We start from the raw sequence: 26,248 nt of genomic DNA on the forward strand, positions 1-26,248 counted from the left end.
CTGTGTCCCCTGCATTGGCAGGTGGATTCTTAACCACTGTGCCACCAGGGAAGTCCCTCAGGCTTTCTTTTTTTTTTCTTCTTTTTCTGCGGTACGCGGGCCTCTCACTGTGGCGGCCTCTCCCGTTGCGGAGCACAGGCTCCGGACGCGCAGGCTCAGCGGCCATGGCTCACGGGCCTAGCCGCTCCTCGGCATGTGGGATCTTCCTGGACCGGGGCACGAACCCATGTCCCATGCATCAGCAGGCGGACTCTCAACCACTGCGCCACCAGGGAAGCCCCCTCTCAGGCTTTCTTAACTATACACTCCTTTTAGGAGTATGAGGTTTTGGGATTTGCTATGTGATTAAATGACGTGCATGTAAAACGGTTAGCACAGTGACTGGCACGTAGGAAGTTCCTGATATGTAAGCACATTTGCATAAATAAAAATGTGAGGCAGAGAAACATTTACAGCATATATATGTCAGTGCTGCTGATCTCACTTATTTTAATTATCCAACACTTCCAGATTTTAAGTTAATTTTAGAAAAAATGTATTAGGGCCCAGAAAAGTCAGATCAATTGATCAAGGTGTCACACAGACAATGAGGGCTTGCAATGGGATTAGATCTGTCTGCTTCCAAGTCCATGCTCTTTCCACAATGCAGTGCTGTCTCCCAGGAGAGCTGATACACAAAGCCAGTTTATTTCAGAAATCTATTTACCGTAAGGTGTGTTCTGTGCTTAGGACAGTTAGCTTTATTTTGGTGTTTCAAAAATATTTGACAAGAAAAAGGTATTAACCCTTCCCTCCAAATATAAGTAACTATAGGCCTCAACTTATTAGTGACTAGCTCCAACGGCATTATGGGTATCATTCAGGCAACTTATTTTAAACAAAAAAGTAGACATCCCAAGTACTGTATAAGAACACTGTATCTATTTATGGTTCCTGAAGATCATATCAGAGAAGTAAAAAACATTTTAAGAGGGAAAAAAATGAATCTGGAATGGCAGGGGAGATTCACACATTATATGTAAATTGCAGGAACAGTAACTAATTCCTTCTCTCCCCAAAATAGTAGGCAAAATGAAAAACAGATACAACAAAGAAGCTATTGAAAAAGGAAAGAGGTACAGCATGGGCAAAAGGGAGCCCAACAGATTATTAAAGAAGAGTATTTTCTTGCCAGCTCCAAACTATTTTGGGGTATTCAGACCTTTCTTTAGGTATCACTTAATAACCCCTTCAGAGACAAGTCATTAAATTGAATGGAACCCCAATGAGGCAATTCTTGTTTTCTTCTTTCATGGGCTCTGAAACAAAAAATACTGGTAAGAGAGCAGACTGTACGTTGAGGTACAGTAATAACTAAGGTAGGGGTTCCCTTCTGTCTTCAGAACACAACATTGGAAGAAGGCATAGTAGTAAAGAAAATGCTTTAGAAATAAATCAGTTTTAATGGAAAGAAATTTTAAACACGAAAGTTTAGAAACAAAATATTTATTTCCTTTAAGAACCATACATATTTGAAAAGGTGATGCCATACCTCTCAATTTAAAGAAAAAATTCATTTAAGATTGCGGGTTTTAAATATCAGTGAAGATATTCTCCAAGCTGCCACCAGAGCCTGGCTTGATTGCTCTGAAGTAACAACACTTGAAAGCTCCTATTCTTTGAAACTAATTTAAACACATTGAATTGTTGAAAGATTAAAAACCACAGTCAGCTAATTACACTCTCTCATCTCTTATTCAGCAAATGAATCACTTTTCATTACCACTTAGCTGAAGTACATGAATTTCTGCCTAATTAGAAATGTTGTAGATGGAACATTAGCAAGAATGGAGCAGGTCAGGATATCTTTGCTGCTTCATTTTTAATTCCTAACAGCAGAGTCCGATAGGAAGGAATAGAGAAGTCATTAAATAATTTTAAATTATTTATAAAAATTACTTTGCCCAAATTATAATTATTTTTTCCCCAAACGGTCTCTAATGTCTAACATAATGAAAGAAAAAGCAGTTCAACATTGATTTTAATGAACATTTTAATGTTATGTATAACAGAACTATATTATGAATACAATGGAAATGAAGTTTTATCAATTTAATTTAAAAAATTTCAACACAAAGTAGGGAAGTAATAATTTGATGCCTATATTATAGTATTTATTTTAAAAAATATTCCCAGCTTGAGGGTGAAACAATTTTGCATTCCAAACTCTAGAATAATGATTTTCATGTGACCTTAATGCAGAATTACAGCAGGAAAACAAAAACATTTTAATTTCCTTTATTTGTCATTAAATCAATAAAATCTTTGACTGCTACAGGTCTCCTTTAATAATATATATATTTAACTTCTCTCTATTGGAACCATATTGCTAATGCCATATTATATACACTCGAAACCAAAACAATACTGTATAAAATCTAAAAGCCAACATTGTTGAGTTCTAACATTTATATTTAAGGTCTTAATGGATTTTTACCCTTTTCAAAAATTTTTTGAAGACACCAAAAAAAAAATAAATATTTTTCTTTTTGACTGTTCCTGACTATTACATGGTGGCTACAGGGATAAACACAGAAGGAAGCCTTGCCAAGTTATCACTGCAAAGTGTAAATAATGACTGCTAAGAACAAATAAAAATACTGGAGGTTTTTTTTTTCTTTTCTTTTAAAGGAAACCATAGAGCAGTCCTGAAAAAAATATTTTTCCGAGTTCTGCACAGGATAATTATAGCAGAAGAAATGGGAAAAGTCCCATAGCTATCACCAATTGCTTAAAGAGGTTTTGTTACAATAAAAATTTGGATAGTATAATAGCAGTATTGCTGGAACATTAGCAAAAGTATATACATTTCAGTTACCTTTGATTTAGCCATAATCACATATGTATGCCTTTTTTGGACAAAAATATATATTTTTATAAAAAACTGATCATCCAACTTTAATGATTTCATATATGGACTCAAGAGTGGTAGTAAAAGGAACAGACCCAATTGTGACAAGGCGATTCAGGGACAGAAAAATCAAGTTCTTCAGGAAAAGAAAAGTATAAAATTAGAGATTCAAACACATTAATTCAGCCCTATTCTAGTACTCCCACATATTATGATATTAAAATGGGCTCCTCAATTTATAAAGGCTTTCAGTGGTCTCACTACCCCATTTGTGGTCTAGTCTCATTGGGAAAAATGATTCTGACTGCCTCATCTGAAGTGCCCTTGCCTGGCCATCTGAAATACTAGATATTTCGCTTTTATAAAACAACCTTTTTGGTTCTTAATGTAGGTTTATTTTAATTAATTGATGAAAGAAAGGGGAGTTGACTTAGCATTTTCCATCCCAACATCACCTATCTGCACCACTAAAAATCCTTCATTCAATCTGCTCCTTTACAATCTCTTATTTGCTAAAGTTGGCGAAATTTGCAAAGGCATCTTGCTTGGGTTGCACAGTTCCAGAAGTCATGGCTAAGTTGGGCATGCCCATTCCCATTGTGCCTGTCAGGCCCATCCCAGCAGTTGACATCCCTATGTTCATGTTCATGCCCATCATGCTCTGGTTCATCATTGGACTATTTCCAAGAGGGGCCATTCCCATGGTGCCAGTCATCACACTGGGCATGCTCATAGGCATGGGTCCCCCCATCAGAGGGTTAGTTTGGGGCCGGACAGGAAGCATGTTCGATGGAGAACTGAGGTTTACAGCTCCGAAACTTTGGGTCATCACATTCATAGGCTGTTGCATATCTAACAGAAGAAAAGAGACAAAAGAACTTTATCACACTGAATTCTTAGATTCACAGAGCAGAAAAATAATACAATCTTCCTGACCATGAATACTTGTAAACTCTAATAAAATTACTTTATAGTGATTTTTTTTTATAAAAGAAGTCAATTAACTTGTATTGTTTACTCTTGAGAAATATTCAGTGGCTGTTAGCTCTGATTTCCCCAAGATGTAGAAACAGTAAGAGTAGGCTGGCAGAAAACATCAGACACTTTAAAACCATTCCTATAAAATCTATTACTGAATCTGACCTAACAAGTTGTCAAGAGCTACTGTGTATCAAAAACCTTAAAAAGTTTATATCCTTTGACTTGCTCTATTTTTAGAACATTATATTAAGGGAAAAAATCACAAGTAAAAAGATTTATACAAAATCATGGAGTTATTTATAATAGGAAAAAAGCTGGAAACTGAAATAACCAACAATAGAGGAAATGCACACTAATACGATGGATAACTATAAAGATCCAAAAATCACGCTTTCTTTTCTTTCTTTTTTTTTTGCGGTACGCGGGCCTCTCACTGTTGTGGCCTCTCCCGTTGCGGAGCACAGGCTCCGGACGCGCAGGCTCAGCGGCCATGGCTCACGGGCCTAGCTGCTCCATGGCATGTTGGATCTTCCCAGACCGGGGAACGAAGCCGTGTCCCCTGCATCGGCAGGCGGACGCTCAACCACTGCACCACAAGGGAAGCCCCTTGCTTTCTTTCTTTAAGAATATTCAACACAGAAAAAACAATAATGTTGAATATGAACTGCAAGAAACAAAATATAGACAGAATGATCTCAAGTATTAAAAATGTGGTTAGAAAAGATGGATTATGAAGAAATATGAATTAATGGTGATTATCCCTGGATTATGGAGTTCAGATGATTTTTGTTTACTGACATATCTGCCTATATTAAAAATTCTTTCTCAACAAATACTTTTATTTTAGTGATCAGGCTCCCAAAACTCACCACCATACAATAAATGTTAACATGTCAAGAGCAGAATACAAAGCAATTCAATGTGCCAGGAGTGATACCAGGTATTGTGTGAAAAAAATCTTAAGTGAATACACAGTTGCTTTCAGTACAGTTTTATTTCATGGCTTGAAGTAGTCCTGGCATAAGGGCAAAGGATTACAAGTACACAAAGAAATGGGATGTCTTGCAGTAACTTACTCTGTTGTTGAATCATTGTATTGAGCGATGGCTGCTGGGGTTTGGAAGGCTGCATACCAGGTAGTAAGTTGTCTAGGCTGATGTTTACACTGGGGTCAGACCAAGTAGAGGGCAGGGTTTTGCTGACTGACTTCTGGACCATATCTGTATTCTGATTATAGAGAGGATTAGGCTTCTGCAGCACTGTGCTAACATTTTGCAAAGGCTGGAAAATAGGAAAATGCTCTAAAAATTAAGCATCTGCTCTATAAAGATTACCAGATGGCAATTTAATCATAGTAACTCCAAATATATACAAAAATTTGTAATAAACTCTTGAAACCAATAAGAACAACAAATGTTCTACATTAAGGTCTTCAATATCCGGAATTACCAGCTTCCCATAATATTCCTCTGAAGTCCAAATCATGTTTGGGGTGGGGAAAAAACTAACATATTTACACTAACAGTTATCCTCCCATCACCCCAAGTCTAGAAGCCACAAGCCTGGGGCAACTATTAACTTCGGGTTAGTGCAACTGTAAAGAAATATACAAGTGGAAATTTATTCTTACAAAATGGAATTCAGGATATGATTTCTCATGTTAAAAAAAACAAAACCATCAGAACAGCAAATTATATTCCACATAACCTGACTGACATATCCCTGCTCCAAGTATACTTCTATTGCCTAAAGCGAGCAACACTAGTGGAATTTGATACAGTATGGACCAATACAGAAGAAAGGAGAAATTCAGGAAAAAGCAGCAGAGGTGCCTGGTAGTTACTACCAGAATAATTGTAACAAGGACAGAAAAAGGGAAATAAATACAAATAGGAAGAATCATTAAAAATGGACTAATGCAGACTCACAACACAGTTGCAATTAAGATTGAAAATTAGTAGATTGGCTTTATGCTTAGACCATATGAAAGAAACAGAGTGAACTGGCTTAAGTTTGTTCAGTTCAATTTAATGGTACTGGTATGGCTTTCATGTCCTTTTTCTTAATGTTAGGTCTAATATCTGTTATACAGATCAGTCACCTTTCTGCTTCTTTCTTCTCTTCCTTCATCCTAACACCCAAAACAGGAGATTCTACATATTAAAATGAATAATTAGCCTCATAAACAAATATTCTGAATAGCCTGAGTCAAAAATAGCAAGTTCCTGATACAACTCAGACACATATATTCTGCACTTGTTTGAATTCTAAGCTAGTATTAGGTAATTTAGATTTAATTTTAAAAAGTGAATTTAAAAGTTCCTGTTTAGTTATTTTCCTTTATGAAAATAAGAGTTGAAAGAAGAGCCTATATAAACATTATATAATGTAGAGCAGGTCCAAAATAGGGAAGAACATTTAGAGAATAATTTTCTATATTAGCAATATATCTCTATTCCTTCTTCTTCTCTTTTTTTTAATGTCTTTAATTTTTTATTTTTAGGCCGTGCTGCACAGCACAAGGGATCTTGGTTCCCCAACCAGGGATCGAACCCACATGCCCTGCAGTGGAAACGCAGAGTCTTAACCACTGGGCCACCAGGGAACTCCTTTATCCCTTCCTCTTAAAAACAATTTTTTAAACTATTAAATTCCAATTTGCTTATTAGTTCAATAAATTTTCGACAAATGCCTCCTCTGTGCAAGCCATCACACTTGGCTTTGCATGGACAGCAAGATGAGTGAGAAGGCCTTGCCCTGGAGAACCCAAATGACTATTCCAGGGGAAAGGACACAAGGTAAACGCAATGTACAAAAGTAAGTTATGTGTCACCTGCTTATTTTTCTGTTTTATGCTAATCTGCCATTAGATTAGTTAGAGCATCTCAAAGATTATGAATCACAATTTCCAAGGGAGGCAGACAACTTACCTGTGATCTTGACATGGGCAAACCCAGACCTACAGTATTAGTGCTCATCATAGAGAAATTCATACTCTGGGAAGATGTCATTGTTGCCTGCGATGAGCCCATAAGATCAAATAAGTCTGAAGAATTTGAGGCAGCTGGAGGTGGGCCTGAAGCTGGTTGTGAGCTACTGACAAGCTCTACAGCTGGCTGTGAGGCACTGCTGAAGAGCTCACCACTGCCAGCAACAGGGCCTGACGGGGCTTGGTTGAAGGCACTCCAGTCACCAAAGTCTCCATTCCCACTTGTTGCTGTTACTGAGAAAGAAGGAAGGGTAAGAAAGTTTCTGAAATGCACAGAACACATATGACAATCTTCCAACTGAAACAAATTAGAGCTGATCTGTGTCCATCCAGATTAACATCTGCAGGTACCATCTCCATCTGGACATTATTCTTTCTCATGAATATTCCACAAGTGTTAACAAGGTGGCAAAGAAAAAAAACTTCCACATTTAAAGTAAAATCCGTCTCTTGGCATTGGCAGGTCTGAGGTGACACAAAGAAATTACAGAAACTAAAACTTTCCTTCAACCTAAGTTTGCATATCAAATATGTTTCTAGCTAAACAAATATGAACTAGCCTGAGATCCCAAAAAAACAAGAAAAAAACTCTAAACTGGTTAAACTCTTTGCTGGGAGATCCAGAATCCTCATGCAAGGAGTAACTCAGTAAAATCAGACAGTTCAACTCGTTTTGTTCATTCATTATTTGGAAAGGTTCAAAGAGAAATCAGACTATGATTTATACCATCTCATGTAAATAAAACCCCAAATTCATTAAAAAGAAAAACCCAAAAACTCAATAAAACTAAGACTAGGATTACTAAATTTGTGTAAGAAGTTCTCACCCATTTGGCCATGCTTCCACTGACAACACAAAGGCTACAGAGAGCCATGATATATAACCTTAGTACATTGTTTACTTCAAATGGGACTGTTCAATCTATTTAAGTAAAAAGCGGGGTATAGTGTTAAGAGGGGAACTCACGCTAATATTTAAAAAAAGAAACAAAACTATCACTATGCTTCAAAGTATAATTATAACAAGTTTAAGATTTAATGCATAAAAAAGATTTAATGCATTTAATAATATAAAAATTAATAGGTTAGGGCTTCCCTGGTGGCGCAGTGGTTGGGAGTCCGCCTGCAGATGTGCGGGACGAGGGTTCGTGCCCCGGTCCGGGAAGATCCCACATGCTGAGGAGCGGCTGGGCCCATGAGCCATGGCCGCTGAGCCTGCGCGTCCGGAGGCTGTGCTCCGCAACGGGAGAGGCCACGACAATGAGAGGCCTGCGTACCGCCCCCCCCCAAAATTAATAGGTTAATTAATAGACTGAAATATTTAAGAGAACGGATTTTGTATTTTACTCGCTGTGTGACCTTACTTAACCTTCTCTATGCCTTTGTATTTTTATTTTATTTAAAGGAGAGCTTTTATTTATTTATGTGGCCACACCGTGAGGCATGCAGGATCTTAGTTCCCCAACCAGGGATCAAACCCATGCTCCTGCAGTGGAAGCACGGAATCTTACCCACTGGACTGCCAGAGAAGTCCCCCGTGCCAGAGAAGTCCCCCGTGCCATACTTTTTAAAAAATCTAAGTTGTGAAGATTGAATAACTTAATATATAGTAAGTGCCATTTGAGGTTTATTGTTACTTTGGATTAATTGTGAAAAGACAGGAGAGGGAAAGCATCACACTTTCTTTCCTTTAGGTATGCCATATAAAAGTATAAGTCAAGCTTCTATAAATTCTGCATACATAATACTATTTGGAACACAATAAATATAAAGGCAAGTGATACTTGAAAAAAATTTTTTTTAAACTAGGCTATACTAAGTAAACAAACTTTGCTTTAAGAAAGGGACAAACAGATAAATATGAATTAATGGAAGTTGAAAAAAGCAAAGGTGAAGAAAGAGCTACATATAAACTGTCATCTGAAAGCGAACAGTATGTAGTTCAAGTTAATTAACACCATTTCTTTGCACTACATGTTCACTTACAACTAGGAAATACATTTTGTCTAGCCTAAAAGGTAACCAACCACTGTGATACTGTGTCTCATTATGCTAAATATCAAGAGAACAATAACATTAAGTTTTAAAATTATATCTTCTATTACCATTTTGTAATGTAAGCACCCTCAAAAGAGAAAATAATTCACTTAGAAACCCCAAGTTCTACCAACAATTTAATATAAGAACTGGGCTGATATTCATTACTTCTGGATTTTGCTAAAACACGTCTTTGATCTTCTTCACAAAAAGACTGAATTAAGAGTTTTACAATTAGTTCTATGTATTAAACAATTTAAACAATTTAAGGAAGACTGCTGGATAAAGGTAAACTCTATGCTGATTTTCTATCTGCTTGATCTAGAAAACAGAATAAGAATGGAAACTGGGGCAAAATGTGTTGCCCCATCTGAAAACTTTAGCTGAGATGATTAATCATGGGAGGAAGAGATTTCTAGTGAGGCATATATTGTTCAGCAATCATTAATCATTGCAACAGTTTCAGCCCCTTGCATAATGGTGATCAGGTTATGTTAATCACATAAGATGAAGAGATGTTATCACTTAGCAACATTAACATATTTGCATTATTTGCATAGTAGGCAACTTTATATACATAAAAACTTTGAGAATTACACAGGCAGTCTGTAAAATTAGGGCAATGTTTATTTTCCACTTTGATTTGCCTAAAGCAAGGTATTAACCCTTACAAGGTATAACCACACTTCTAAAATGAAGCAGTTCATTACTCATTAAAACCTATGCATCTTTCTTCCTAAATCCTCACTAACCTAGACAGTACTAAATATAAATTTTAATCCAATTAATGGGGATAGATAACTCTACTTGAAATGAATAATAAAACTAATTCAGTTAAATATTTCCTCCTTGCCTCACCTCATGTTTATGATATTTATAGCTAAATTTTTTATATTATCTCTCAAACTTCAGACTGACCAGATTTTATGGAAGAAAACATTAGAACCAACCCCTTTACAACCTAAAAGACACTTAATAATGAACTCAGACCCTATTCTACACGTCTCTACAGATGTTACTCTATCCTTATAAAGAACCATGACAAGTAGCATTATTCCCAATTTTATAAAGGTGGAGGCTCAGAGGCTTTCATAAAGTTAAATAGCTACCAAAGTATATGGCAGAGGTAGTAAGATAAAAATATTAATAATAAGGAGGAAAAATACAAGCCCTTCACCTCAATCCATTATGTTAAGCCTATATTCTGCTTGGATGTTAGCTTTTTTTTTTTTTTTGCCATTTTAAAAAAATTGAGGGTGTAATTGACACATAACATTATCAGTTTCAGGTGGACAACATAATGATTTGATCTTTACAAATACTGTGAAATGATCACAACAAATTTAGTGTATTTTAAAATTTCTAATTTAACATGGAATGAGGAATTTTTTTTTGCCTGAGGTTCAACTGCTCACATTTAAGGATATGCCAAAATGAAGTTCAGTTATTTTTCATAGAAATTCTTTTAAGATATCTAAATTATAAAGAAATGAATTTTGGTAAGATGGTCTGCCCAACTCCAATGTCCCCAAATTTCATTCAAGAAAACCATATAAGCTAAACATAAACCATAATATTCTTGCTGCTAAAATGAGATTTATACTTATTCACACTCCCTATGCACCTACTCCCCACACCCCCGCCCCCAAAAATAAAACAAGAGTCACTTATGAGTGAGGGCAATTTTATTTAGGTGTACCTGAGTAGTCTGCAACCAGATTAATTCGTCTGGCACATTTAGGATACTGGCCCAATAAAGTACCTTTGTGAATAAATTCTTTGGGAATTGGGAATTATAAACACTACTACAAGTAGAAAATGGCCAAAAGAAGCAGATAGGGGTGGGGTGGTGAAGAGCTGTTTTGTTTTGGTAACATTTCCACTGCCCCTAGATTTCTGGCCAATCAAATCATATCGTACCTTGGGAAGGGAAATTGCTTGATGCAGCAGCTGAGCCAAAGTCAGCAAAGCCTCCAAATAAATCAGCTGATCCTCCTAGAAATTAAGTATGAGGAAAAAAAACCTGTCAGAACCACAGCACAATTGATAGCACTTTTAGGAAGCCATTTTAGCACTGCACTCAAAAAATACCCAATACTAGAGCCCCAAGACCCATCACAACAGCTAGTTAGTTGATCCAGCTTTTCATGTCACCATGTTCCCTTTAAGCTACCACAGGACAGACTCTCTTACAGTATCCCTCAGTTCTATAACTAGTAATATAATAGATACTACAACTGTGGTTACAATTACCCCTTACTTACATTTCACGAACATAATGTAGGCATGCAGTTTATCTGGCCAATCATGCTCTTTTTAAGAATCTTCAATGGATGCTAAAACCTGGGTAAAATGTTGCTGAGTAATCAAATCATCACTCCACAGATTACTTACAAATAAAAAGAGATTAAGCTACTTTTACAGTGCAGAAATCAGATAAGTACCACCTTAAACAAGTGCTCAAACTTAATGTCACTAATAATCGGACAAAATAGCACTCATGGGTCTTCTAATATAAAGGGACTAAAAAAGAGATCATCACCCAAATTCTTCCCAAAAATATTTAACTTGACTCCAATCATGAAGAATCAATCAGACAAATACAAATTGAGGGACATTCTGCAAAACAGCTCTCAAGACTCTTCAGAAAATGTCATCATAAAAGAAAAAGACTAGGACCACTCCAGATTAAAGAAGCCTAAAGAAACATGACAAGTAAATGAAATGGGTGATCCTTGACTGGACTCCGGATATTTAAGTAAGTGCTATACTGAAATGACGTAATTGAGACACCACGGAAATGTGAATATGGTCTATTATACAACAGTACTGTTTTAATGTTAAATTCCCCAAGTATGATAATTATATTATGATTGTGAAGGAGAATGTCCTTGTTGTAAGGAGATATGCGCTGAAGTATTTTAGGGGCAAAATGTCATGATGTTTGCAATTCTCTCAAACGGTGCACAATAAATAAACAAAACCAAAAAAGAACTAGAGAGAGACAAAGAAAATGTGACAAATTTTCTGCAGTTTGACTTTTTTTTAAATAAAAGGGGGAAAAAAAAAACCCCAAAACCCTTGAAGTTGACCTGCATAGTAATCAGTTTTAATAGCTATAGGAAGAAAAATGAATGCAATGATTTAGGTGGACTATTTTTTCCTATTGTTTACTTGCAAATATTTGCAAAATACTTTCATTTTTAATCCTTGAAAAAAAAAAACAGTAGCTTTTTGTTACTTCCAGACTGGTGTTTTTAAAGGGGTGAGATTCAAATCATAAGGCTGCAGATCAATCTGCATGCATAGCATCACATTCTCATACAAATTTTCATTTGTAAACACTAAATAGGTAAGAATATTTACTTTTATCTATAATTTGAACAGTAACATTGTTAAATTTTATATTCCACTTCTCCTCAATTCAGTTATCAATGAAACATCAATAGTCAAAGGATCTAAAGCCTTAAATAGTTGTCCTTATTTTTGTCCTTAAAGATTTCACCTCTTAAGAGTCACAACCTTAGAAATTTAGAGTGGCACTTCAATTATAGTGCTTTTAGTGTTATGTGAACATTATATAGGTTACATCACAGCTGCTTAGCCTGCAGTGCTTAGAAACTAGCCAGGTGGGACTGGAACATCTGGGCTGCACTCAAATACCACCAGGGACAGCTTCCAACATCTGGTGCCATTTCTGAATTGTCTTATCGCTGCAGGACATTCTGTCCCATCTGCTACACTCAACTGGGTTAATTAAACTAGAACCATCTCCCCTTCTTAATAAATAGCCAGCAGTAATAAAAGGAACAAATCAGTTTCTGACACAGGTGAACTTGGTATTTCTTTTTAATGCACATTTACTGTAGTCAACTATCAGCAGGCCTAACAAATTCCTTATTCCTTCACCTCATTACAGATGCACATATTCACATATATACTCACTCACCGTGAACTAACTTCCACCAAGGCCAAGGTTCTCTACTCCTAGCAACAACTGCAGCTCATATGTCTGCTTTTGCTTTATCCAGAGGAAAATATCACAGTGATTTTTCTCTTCTTTAAAGGTACATATGTCATAATAAATGTGACAATAGGTACAAAAGATCAATGAGCTATATTTTTAAACTATATAAACAAGCACATATATTAATAAAATCTAGCAGGGAAATCAATGGTGTGAACAGTTGCTGCTTAATATTCATAAGTATGTCTTCTGTAATATTCCTTCATGTTAAAAATATTGATCAAAGTATACTGTTAGGTAACAGAATGATAGTTCATCTTTTATTATAACATTAGGGATTTGAAAATAGGGGATTATTTTCATTTTCTTCATCCAAGCAGTGAATAAACATCAATATGTAATTATTATGCCAAATGAGTTTGGAATTTTCAAATCTTATCCAGTCTGGGCTACAAAGAAAATTCATGCTGTGGAGTATAGCACTGAATACTGTGAATCACATCTTCAAACTGGGTGACATATTTTATTTTTGTCATATCCTGAATTTAATATTTCAAATAATTATCTATTTAGTTATTCTATTGCTCTATCTTCTAACACCTAAGCTAAAATTATACTATGTTCATAACTTCTCTATAGCAAATATTATTCTTTCCATCCATTCTTAAACTCCACAGGGAGTTTAATTTCAAACATGACTAATTTAAGAACACTGGAGGTAAAAGAGTGGAAACACACACATAAGAATTTAACAAATAGAAGCCACCTTTCCTTGCAAAGGATTTAACTTTTCTCCATCTTCGGAAGTGCCACAGATTTATACTTCTACTGTGTTTTACATAATGTGATCCTCAACCTTGGAAACTATCTCAGAAATTAAAAATCTCTTATTTCATTTAGCAAAAGTTTCTCCCTCCTAGGAGGGACTATCCAAACCTATATGCATGATGTTATTCGTACCAATGCCTTAAATTTAACAGACATTTTCTATACTTAAGCATTTTCCCCAGATAACTTCTATCTAAGGGAATTTAAATAAGAGTCTACCAAAAAGTGCTGCATGTGGAAGACTGCTAAATTTCAAAATAAGAGCTATCCTTCAAGATTCCCACATGAGAGGTGTCATTATAAATGAACCATTTCCATCTGCCTTTTCAGGGAAGCAAGGAGGTTATTTACAATCACCAGCTGGGAACATGTATTTTCCAAAGCAACACTGTGAACAGGAAAAATATAGCTGAACTAGACAGTGCTTTAACTATAAATGGAAATTTTCTTTAACGAAGAATTTAATCTAGATTACATTATGAAAACTTTTGCATGAGGAGTTCTAATAAATACAAAATTAAAAGAAATGACAAAAAATTGTAAATATATGATGAAGAACTAATATAAATAAGTTTTTAAAAAATCGACAAGAATAAACAACCCCAATTTAAAAAAAAGGACATGAATAGACAAGTTACAACTAGCAATATAAAACCATGAAAAGTTTCAAAGTCAGTCATCAAACACATGCAAAATAGAATGAAATATTATTTTCTCCTTACCAAAATGGAAGATTTTGAAAGATGCTACTTCACTACTTTATAACAGAGAGAAGTTTGGAAACAAATCAAAACCTAATGTCCAAAAAATAAGAGGCTGACTGGTCAAGTAAATTACAGCATATTTACACAATGTTAAGATTATAAAGCAATTAAAAGGTCCGTAAAATACCAACTATAATAAGGAAATGGTCATGAGATTTTAGATGAAAAAGAGTTTACAAAAAAATATAGTAACAATAAAATCTTTATCTAGAAGCCTGAAAAAGATTTGCAACATAATAAATGCTTAATTTACAATGCTTGGTGTCAGTTTATTTATCTCTTGTAAAAATAAAATACACTGTGTGTGTGAGTTGTGAATAAATAAATAAATAAATGCTTAAATAAATATATTGACTGATTATATAGAAAATGTTTAAAGAAAGACTATTCACCAAAATTATTAATAGTTAACTTTATGTACCTAAGTTACAGTGAATTACTTTTCCATAAAGTTTCTAAAATGAGCACACACTGCTTTTAATTAGTGAAAACAGAATATGGTAAAACATTTTATTCTTAGTAAACTTAGGTTAAACTAGAGACAACGCCCATGAAAATTCTAATATATAAGTTGGGTTGTAATAACCAGTAACTTGGCTATAACAAGGTGGTTCACATCCATGTAAATATCCTCAACTAATTTTAGTGATAACAGAGTACAGGGCAACAGGTTCAAATGTAAATGTAATGAACATTTTGGATTTTATACACGTTAATCTTAAAAAATATTTTTTAACAACCAAAAAATCAAAAGATATTGCAAGCCCTGTGAAGTCTTTATACTTTCAACCTCATTCATTGTACTAGAAACAACTTACCTAGTAGTATGTTAATCAAGACCTAAATTCCTTAATTACAAAAGGGACAAAGGAGACAATGAAAACTCTGAAGACGAGATACACTAAAACTGAAATGGAATGGTTCCTGGCATTATATTTGTAACTGGCTTATTTTCTAAATACATTATTATTCATTTAAAAAATGTTTACTTAGAAACATACTATATATAAATGTCACCAAAATATCATTTGAGTACAGATTTTAAAAGAACATCACCAGAGTGGGACATTTATCATCACAGTCTCAAGAAAATCTTGATGAATGGGTTTCACATGTGTATTTTTAAACTTGGTTGATATTCCACAATGATTTTACCACATATACTTCTGAAGATGCTAACAAAAAGGATGAAATAACACATAAAAAAAGAAAATCTGAGCATTTTCTCCAAGGAGACATTTATCTGGTGAATGGTACAGAAGCCATATCTGCTTAGGTTTACAGTTCATGTCCATATTACTTGCATGACAGCAGTATTATAAATATAGGCACATATGGTAAATGACACCCAAATGGCATACCAAATAGCAATGCTAATATGGTAGATTCTTAGACTTTCTTACATGTAGGTGCTAAAGATTTAACATCTAATTCTTTTTCCACTGCTGAATTCAATTTAAAATATATTATTACTAAAATATTTAAATAGAAATTCATAGTAATGAAATTCATCTTACTGATTGGAGGGGGTTCTACACAAACTGGTTAAACAAACTGTTTCAAATAGGAGAGAACTTTAAAAAATAATTATGGGGACTTCCCTGGTGGTACAGTGGTTAAGAATTCTCCTGCCGATGCAGGGGACACGGGTTCGAGCCCTGGTCTGGGAGGATCCCACATGCTGCAGAGCAACTAAGCCCATGTGCCACAACTACTGAGCTTGCGCTCTAGAGCCCACGAGCCACAACTACTGAGCCCACGTGCCACAACTACTGAAGCCCGCACATCCAGAGCCCGTGTGCTCTGCAACAAGAGAAGCCACCGTAATGAGAACGCAACGAGAAGCCCGCACACCTCAACAAAGAGCAGCCCCCGCTCGTGGCAACAAGAGAAAGCCCGCGCGCAGCAACGAAGACCCAACGGGGCCAAAAAAAAAAAAATTTTTTATTTAAAAAAAAGAGTGACCGTAATAATAAACAGTGAACAATTAAAAAAAAATTATGATGTCAATCCACTTTCGGTTGGTTTTTAGAAATTATTAAGATAAACATTAAGGCAAGAAATATTCCAGATTTCATTCAGACTTTGTCTCAATTACTGTATTAATATTAATTGCTAGTTCTATTTAATTAGCCAATCTACTGCTTGCACTGGAGAAGAAAAACCAAAGGTTTCTTGCCAAGCAAAGGAAGCATGCTGGTATTTAATAATTCTCTCTGTTCAAAGCAATCGGGCTAACACCAAGGAAAAAAGTTAGATTCACTCATCTGACCTTCCTAGTTAATTCTTCTCTGATTGCTCCATTAAAAATTTTCACAGATGCATGAAACGGGCTCTTTAATATTTCATACCAGGAAATCCAAAATAGTTGATATTCTGTGACACCAAGTCTGTATTATATGACTACATGCTAACTACCAGTTAACACTACTATTAAAATCTTCAAGTACAAAAAGACAGCACATAAATTGTTAAACAACTAATGTAGTTGTTTGCAAACTTGGGTATGACAGTTCAATAGAGTTTAAGGAATAATTTTACGAACAGTTACATTTACAGCAAAAAGGGAGTGGGAATTGAAGAATCTCAGAAATTGGACTGAACCAGACACCCTAGTAAGTTCACACCTAGTCTAAGAATTAATTTTTGATAGTAGGCAAGGGCAGGGAGAAAATAATAGGAGACTTTAAATTAATCATATGTACTAAACTATCAGTGAGAAGTAATTTTCATCATAAACACTAATGTAAATTTTAAAACAATTCAGTTTTGAAAAATTATTACACACAACTAGAAACAACAGATTTACTTTGACATTATTTCTATGTCAATCTCGCCAGTTACATTTTAATGTGAAATGAACTTTAAGCATAAGTTTTATTTCTTAAGCTGTTTTGACTTGCCGTACAGTTTATTACGACTCCATAATCATCAAATGCAACCTAAAATAATCAATTTTCTTGAAAACAATTTATAGGGAATTACTCAAAAAAAATCTAGCACATATTGGACATGAAACTGAAGAAATCATTAATCTTCTCTGTGAGAAAATCTTGGTAAATGGACTATTCTTTTGCTGCAGCCCTTTTTAAAATATGTCACACTTTCACAGAATGCGCCTTTCCTCCAAAGCACTCTGTATGTTTGTAACTAGGTGACTATTTGTGACTCTTTGATTAATGATTACTTCCTCCACTTGACCTTACCATTAGGGCAAGAACTGTTTTACTAAGCATTATACCACAAGCACCCAGGCCAGTGTCTGGTTCGATAAATGTTTAGTGCATAAATGAATGAAAAGTTTAAATGAACTCTAGGCATGGGTAGTTTGACAGCCAGAATTAAGATTTATGGAAAGACAGTGAAATGGGCAGAGCAGTCCATTTCGCTTATAGAAAAAGCAAAGGGACCCCAAATACTCAGTGCTAAAGAAATTGAGATTACTGAATTATCAGTCAAATATTTAAGTGCTCACCTTCCTTATTTTAGGCAATTAAACACTTCCTCCCAAATAATGCTCAAAGTGAATTAATTTCACATTAAAAATAAATCTAATGCAAAAAAAATTTTTTTTTAATTTTCATTCCATCTTTTATTTGCCATTAAAAAAAATTACTCTGAAACCAAGGACACTATTGATAGAAAGAAAAAGCCAATGTGGAAGCTTACCTGTTGATTGGCTGGTGCCATCAAACAGATCAACAAGGTCACCAGATGACTTGCTGCTAGGCACTGAAGTCTGAAAACACACACAGAACTAAATAAGCTTAGAAAACATATTTCTACTATTTTTTTTAAAAAAAATCTGCTCTACTCATCTCTAATTCCCAACTGAGACACAAATACCTGTAATTATCTTAATAAAGGTAGATTTCCTTTTCTGAAAAAAGAGAAGTGACCTTGAACCCTTATGGAGAGAGAGTATTTTTAAAGTAATTCTATGCCTAGCATTGTAAAAGTCCCTAACATCCACACTCCTCTTTTCCCTAACTCACTTCTTTTCGGAGATCAGACAAGATTAGGCATGTCCACTACTCCTGGGTTACTTTCTCATTTCTTACTGCATTTCACTCTGAAAAAATATACCTTCCAGATCCCACTCAAATCTTAACACAGAATCACTTGAGAAGCATTAAAGAAATATATATGCCCAGCTCCATCACAACATACTGAATCATAATTGCCCAGGTTGGGATCTTGGTCTGTACAGTCTTAGAAAGCTCCTTTAGTAATTCCAGTGCATAAGAAGGTCTGAGATCTACTGGATTGGAGGCCAACATCCTATCTAGCTCTAAAATTTTATGATTCTGTGAACTTTAGCAACACTGTTTGTATACCATACAGGTCAGTATAATTCTATGTTGGTCTGATATACCTTGACATCTGTTTTATATTTAGTTCCCAAACTAAACTGTGGGCCTGGAGTTGTAATATGATTTTTCTCCTATACATAGTTCTAAGCACCCTAATGCATAGGTCCTGTATGTTCAATACATACATGTTAAATTAGAACAGAAGTGCTAGGCAATAGGAAAACACTGTAAATTCCTAGGCATGTTAATTTGAGCTTTGAAGATTAAAACACTATATACTGTGGTTCAAAAAGGCCTTGAGGTTGAAAGAGATTTGAAGCAGCTGAGTAACTTGCCGAGAACTTCAGAGTTCTATGCATTTTTTTGGTAATAAAAACAAAGTCAAAAAGCTTACACTATAAATTTAAAATATTTATGGCAGTGACATACATTCAGGCTGTACTACAAATTGGTATTTAAAATCCTTTTAAGATATAAAAGTCTCAGTTTACTGTTAAAAAAAGTTATACAGGTTGGATGATTTTCCCCATGCAACCATAAATGAACTCTCCATATAACAGCCATCATGTATTATTTGGGTTTTAATTATGACTATCTACCAGATCTTAGACAGTCATCAGTAAGCTAACTGTATCCACAGCAGGGGAAAACTAAGACCACAAGGAAATAACACATCCATTTCCCCCTTTTAACTACAACTAAAGTTGAGTTGTAATTTTGAGGTTTTCATCAAAACTAAAAAGAGCACAATATGGGTGAAATTATACACCAGAAGATATGTGGGAAAACTTGACACAGTTTTTGACACTAAGTAGGACTAGCTCTATTTTTAGAGTCACCTGCAATTTGCAAGATACATTAGAAAAATATTTTCCCTAGCTTTCAGCTATATTTGATGCAAAGATACAAGCTGGGTGAATACTAGTGGGGGGAGAGTAACAAAACAACTATTGAGGCTTTCAGGGCAAACCTCCCTCTTAGGCAGATTTCTGTCCAAAAGACTAGCTTGCAGCCAGGTATCTAGCAGGTAGATCTCATTTCTGTGGTGAATAAAAAGTGAAGACAGTTACAAGAATTAGTGCTGCTACTGATCAATACTGACCACAGAGCAAATAAACCTCCTTTTCAGAGGAACGATCTCTGTATTAAACAAGACCAGTTCCGCTATATAACTACTTGTCATATATACAAGTGGTCATTTCTTACAACTTCCAAACACTACCATGTTTTCCTTAGTGAATCTCACACTTGGTACCAGTGGTGGTGTCTAGAAGGAAACAGATACACTACATTCTGATTCACAACCTTTCCCAAATGAACCAAGAGTGTTATTACTATTTTCATAGAAAGTACATAGATAATCATTCAGCAGTTGGACAGGTTTCTTCCTCCAAAGAGATTTCTTATTATTAATGACTAATACATGCCAGATGATCTATAATTAATATGATTACCTAGAAATGCCTGAGCCTACTAATGCAGTAATTCTAAAAGTAATTTATAAGAATAAAACTGTGTATAATGTGTAAACTAGTGCCGTTCCCACCTTAACTGCAGACTGAGGTGTATGAGCTGAAGCATTCTGATCTGGACTTGCTTTGTCCCCCGTGTAATGTGCTGCTGCTCCAAGATCAATGGTTTTGGAAGGATTTGCTGTGCGCTTGTGTCTTGTGGTGGTGGTCTCTGTGGCCTGTGTGATATGGATATGTTTTGTCGTCACAGTCTCCTCTTCATCTTTGAATTCACCTTTGGGAGATCTGCCTCTTCTTGCTTTCTTTTCCTCATCACTGTCACTAAAAGATATTAAAAATGAAGGAAAATAATAAGACTAAGGATTACTTTAAAATGGAGCCCTCAGTGATTTGAGCTAAAGAATTTCAAATGCAGTAACTCCAAAATTCCATACTTTGACTATTTGACAGGGATCAAGAGAATGTTATCTAAGCTATCTGAATAATCATACGTATGCACTGGGGAGTGGAAGTGGGAACCCATCAAATTCCCCAGGTAAGTCTAAAATACTGCTACAAAAAAGTATTTACATAAATGTGTACAAATAAAAAAGCCTGAAATAATTCAAGTGCTTATTTATTATAGATTTAAAGCTTAATTAAAAAATAAAATAGCAGGGTTATTATCATATCAGAATCAGTTGATTAGAGTCTAGGAGCTCAAATAGCTGCATTTGATAACCATTTTCTTGAAATGGACTGTGTGCAACAACTGCAGTTCCATTTATATAACATGATTCTGTCACTGACTCTCATATACTAATGCAAATATATAATAAAATACTGTAATTTCAATGGATATCTTTTAAATATTATCCTATCTGCATTCAAATGATTAAACTCTCATCTGTAAATGCAGAAAAATGAGGTAATGCACTTTACAAGCACTGTGCTCTATTTTACTATATAGAATCACGAGATCAAACTTTTACAAAACTAAGAAAACTGCTTTACAGAAAATTTAAATATATTTAAAGTATTTTAAAAGAATTCCTTTTCAGGCACATTCAAAGATTTTTTTCTTCTTCTTAACATGCAAAAGGAAAAAAATACAGACTGAGTAAAGAACTGTGTTTTTCATATATGCCCCAAATTAAATGTGTCAGTACTAGTGTGCTCTCCAGTAATGACGCATTGGGTTTTTTTTTTTCTGGTGCAAGTAGGACAGAGAGAGAAATTGCCTGAAATACGTTCCATTACCTATTATTTCTTAATTTCAGAGTAGGTGGTTTAAATTATAAATATTCTGAAGTAAAATACTTAAAATTCTCCTTAAAACTGTGACTATTATTACTGATGCAATTTAACTCGGACTAATCTAAAGCAATCTCTACTTAAATATAAATCTATTTGGAACCTGTATAAATCAAGAATCAAGAAGAATGGCTTCCCACACTGAGCAAAGGGGTTAAATGTATTTTTATCTATAAACATTTTAGGGAATCTACAAGTTCTGATCAAGTGTTCAAAACCCCTTGTCACTTACTAATTTCTCAGCAACAAATGACCTAAAAATTCCCACCATCAGTCCTCTATCTAAGACTGAAACTTCTTACCTTTCTGATGTCCAATTTGATTACAGTGCAAGATAATTTCTTTACAAGGTGAGAATATAAACCTGACTAGCACACAATGAAATGAAAGCTTCATATATGATCAGTGTTCAAGAATTCCTGAATCTAATAATGAGCTAATAAGTCTAAAATTCTGATAACATGCCAGATAGGTCCCATGCAACTTTGTCTAAAAATCTATTCTTCTCTCACAAATACTCCAAGATGTAAGTCCCTGGTTTGCTCTTTAGTTACTAAAACAAATAACATACACTATATTTTCACTCTTTTAAACCTGAATGTATAAAAGATTTAGGAACTCTAGCAGATCCTGTCTTACAGGCAAATGTAGAAAAGAAAAAATCAAGGGAGAAACAGAAAAAAAAAAAGAATAGGAAGACAAAGCAAGGAAAGAAAAATTGAGGGTGGAGGGCAAAGAAGAGAAAGTAACAAAACAAGAAGGTACACAGTTAGATTTCTAAGCAGCCTACCTACCTGATTCCCATACTTCTTCAGGAAATAGCAACAGAATATGTGGCTACTATGTTTTCTAAGTCAAACCAGAAGTGTGAACACAAAGGCCACAAGAACATTAAAGAGGGAAAAACAGCACAGAGTATTTGAGGTAGGCATCGTTTTCCAAAGTTTAGTTATTTAGTACCATATGCATACACTTTCAGTATAAAAGAGCTAGAAATATAGTTGTAAAATATATTCAAAGTATTAAAAATAAATTCTGGTTCTTCAAAGATCATATTCCAGAAACAGACAGGAATTCCACAGATTTAATAAATATGGAAACATACTGAGAAGACACTAAAATATTTTAGAATTTGAATAGTTTCAAAATTATTATTTTTATTTCTTTTTAATGACCCCTAAATCTGAACTGTTAAGATTTTTTTATAAGAGAAAAAGAGATGGTACTTAGTTACAAGAACTCACTTGAAGTTTTGGTTGCATCTCTGTGTTACTTTAGGCAAGTTCCACACAGCCTGATTGGGCTTCAGTTCTTACTCCAAAAAAATAATGGTAAAATCCTTGCTCTAGACTATCTAATAGAGATACAGTGGGGCACAAATAACAAAGAACTTATAAAACTTGCTTTGCAAATTAAGTGCTACATATATTGTCCTTACAACTGGCAGAAAAACTAGTTAATAGCTATACTGGTAGGTAAGAAAATGTGAACGCTAAAAGGTTTCTAGTGCTGTTCTATGTAAAACTAAATACAAATACCCCATCATTAGAAAATGTAATCTATGAAAATATAGGTCATACTCGAAAACATTTAGTCCAAATATCCATCTGGATTTTTCTTTTTCTGGTATAAACTGGCACAGAATCTTAATGCAATGTCACAGAAGATTTTCAAACCCCTAACTTTTGTTTAAATCTAATAAAATAATAAACTTCATTATCCCTCAGCAATACCTTAGATCCCTGGATCATCAGATGCCCAATTGCAAAATAAGCTGTCAAAGTTCTTACTGGGAAAAAAAATTCCAATAAATGGCCTGAATAAAAACATACAGGAGGGCTTCCCTGGTGGCGCAGTGGTTGAGAGTCTGCCTGCCGATGCAGGGGACACGGGTTCGTGCCCCAGTTCGGGAAGATCTCACATGCCGCGGAGCGGCTGGGCCCGTGAGCCATGGCCGCTGAGCCTGCGCGTCTGGAGCCTGTGCTCCGCAACGGGAGAGGCCACAACAGTGAGAGGCCCACATACCGCAAAACAAAAACAAAAACAAAAAAAACACACAGGAAATGTGATCAGTTTTAGAAATAGACACAGACAAGGAAAGTGTGTCAATACTAAATGCAAATGATGTCTGACATAGCATTTTATAAACAGCTGCACTGTATGTATGATGTGTGTGTGTGTAAATACACACACACACACAATATATATATGTATAAATCAGCAGCAAATATACTAAAACTGGAACAATACAGTGAAAATTCGCATGACCTGGGAATTCCCTGGTGGTCCAGTGGTTAGAACTTGGCACTTTCACTGCCATGGTCTCGGTTCAATCCCTCGTCAGGGAACTAGATTAGCCTGCCCCCGTGCGAGGCTGACATGCAAATTCATGAATTTTTCCATATTTTTGCACAAGGCATTTTTAGGGGAGTGAAACTATTCTGTATGGTTCTGTAATGGTGGATACTATGCATTTGTCAACTATACAACACAGTAAACTCTAATGCAAACTGAAGAGTTTAGTTAATAATACTGGTTATCAATTGTTAATAAATGTACCACACTAATGCAAGATGTTAGTAACAGGAGAAACTGTGTGTGTGTGCATGCATTCTTGCACTCGGAGAGGTGGGGTTATGTAGCAACCCCCTGTACTTTATGCACAATTTTTCTGTGAAGCTAAAATTGCTCTAAAAAATAAAATCTATTAAAGAAACAAATAAAGCTGAATTTCAGACAATGCCAACACCCAAAACAAATAAACAAAAAAACCCAAGACCCAGCTGTGTCAATTTAGTACCCTTTCCAAGAGACCCAGGAGACAAAGTGTTAATACCTGCATCTTTCTGGAGAGTCTTCTCTATCTTTCCTCCGGAACTTGCTGATGGTGTCGTCAATTGTGCTTCCAATTTTATCACTCAGTTCACCTAATTTATCACTGAATGGAAAAGCACTCTTGTTTTTATCCCAGTCCTCATCCCATTTTGATTTAGGCTCAGGATCATATCTTTCACCTATATAAAGCATTAAAAAAAGAAGCAACTCTAAGGACATTAAATTCAAAAGGTGTCTATAGTCCTTATTTCTGAAGCTTTTCCTCATAATAAAATAGTTTTCAAAGGAAAACAGAAAGCTCCCACAGTGCTGAATCAACACAATTGCAGCAAGGCACAGCATGTAGTGCCAGTCATTAAGTGGCAGGAATGCAGATTCAAAAGCTTTTGCTTATGAAAACTAACACAACCTCAATGCACAGCACAGCATATCAGGAAGTTCTTAAGGGCTGCTGAAACGAGTAGAGGAAAACACAGAAACCAACACGACCTACATAAGCAAAAGAGAAATGGAAATCTTCTGTCTTCACAAAAGTCACTTAATGCATTACATTTCATTCCCATTTCTTAATGGTTTTTCAATTATTAGAAAAGCACTGGACAGCAACCATCTCTTACAAAACACAAACTACAGGAAACACTACTCTGAATGCTACATATCCCAATATGCTGTAAAGACTCATAACTGTCATTCTTTACCATCAAACTAGAAAAATAAATGTACTTCATGGCATGGGAAAGCACCCTTCAATTATTTTAAAAAGAAAAGAATATTCTAACTACCAAAAACTATACAGACTAGAATCATGAGATATGTTCAAGCAGTTCAGAACAGTGATGATCTATTCAAACACCAAGCCCAAACATTATGCTGGGACTGGCAAAACCTAGGGAGCCTCTGTGTGAATTTGATAATGGAGCTAGTAGATCACTGGCAGTGAAAAAAAGCCCCAAAATGTCAAGATTTGTTTTAGTCCTTGACTTTGAGGGCCTAAAGAAGAGATAGGAATTACAGGCACTAAATGGAACCTTCTCCATTTCCATCTTCATGTCCAAACTCAACTTAAGAGGCAAGAGTACAAGGTGCAGAAAAATCATGTGTGGTTAAAAGAGGACCGAAAATTAAGGCAGGGTGCAGAGAAAAAGGAAAGACCAATGAGAAACAGCAAAATAATCAAAAGGTGGATAACTGAGCTTTTGTTTAAACTTTGGTTAACAAGTTCTGATGGCATACATGCCCTTTGGAGATCGAACAAAACCATTTTGCTGAATTACTCAGTAAAACTGCTAAGAGTTTGAGGACTTAAAAATACGTCTACTAAATCTGAAAGTGACCACCAACTTAAAGAGAACATGACAAAATGTTTTCTAGACAAAATTTAAGCCAGGATGGTATTATAAAAATGAACGGCTCTCCAACAATGTATATGTACACTTCAATAACAATGTGATGAACCAGACTTTGAAAAGAAACAAATTTACAGGATAAATGAAAGCAGATGAAAACTAAATTAGCACAGTGGACATCATACTAAATGAGTGCCAGAGATACTGGATATTGGCAAAACATTATCTAATGTCAAAATAAAAAGCATGTAAAATAGTTAAAGTTGATTAAGTCTCTGAATAATATATATAACATTAAAAATAATTTATAAAAGAAGGCAATGCACATACACAGGACATTCAACTCTATCTCTAATGCAGATGATGTAATTAGTTCACTCTAAGTCTAAAAACTTACTCAATTGTCTAAATTTATCTAATTATATATTGTGCTGATTTTAAAAAGGACTACTAGCAACTAGAATGAGGAACGGAGTGGTGAACAGCTCTTTCTACTCAAAAACACATTAAACTGCTAAAGCTACTTTGAAAAA

At 35.1% G+C, this 26,248-nt stretch overlaps 1 protein-coding gene and 1 pseudogene across 2 annotated transcripts in view; one reads left to right on the forward strand and one right to left on the reverse strand.

Annotated features, from left to right (window-relative positions):
* Nucleotides 1-1,469: 1,469 nt before the first annotated feature.
* The window catches only part of CLINT1 (clathrin interactor 1), a 67,777-nt gene continuing 42,998 nt past the window's right edge, over nt 1,470-26,248 (reverse strand). The window contains exons 6-12 of one of the 2 annotated variants that reach the window (XM_060093730.1): nt 24,371-24,548; nt 20,316-20,562; nt 18,126-18,195; nt 10,818-10,892; nt 6,802-7,094; nt 4,948-5,098; nt 1,470-3,742 (exon numbers count right to left, since the gene is read on the reverse strand). In XM_060093730.1, coding sequence (XP_059949713.1) covers nt 3,396-3,742; nt 4,948-5,098; nt 6,802-7,094; nt 10,818-10,892; nt 18,126-18,195; nt 20,316-20,562; nt 24,371-24,548 — 1,361 coding nt within the window. In that variant the 3' untranslated portion in view covers nt 1,470-3,395. Of the gene's footprint in view, nt 3,743-4,947; nt 5,153-6,801; nt 7,095-10,817; nt 10,893-18,125; nt 18,196-20,315; nt 20,563-24,370; nt 24,549-26,248 lie in introns of both variants that reach the window. The other variant, XM_060093729.1, reaches the window with a different exon arrangement.
* Nucleotides 23,743-23,943, forward strand: LOC132487273 (U6 spliceosomal RNA; annotated as a pseudogene).

The sequence above is a fragment of the Mesoplodon densirostris genome, chromosome 3, assembly GCF_025265405.1.
Source record: "Mesoplodon densirostris isolate mMesDen1 chromosome 3, mMesDen1 primary haplotype, whole genome shotgun sequence".
Classification (NCBI taxonomy): domain Eukaryota; kingdom Metazoa; phylum Chordata; class Mammalia; order Artiodactyla; family Ziphiidae; genus Mesoplodon; species Mesoplodon densirostris.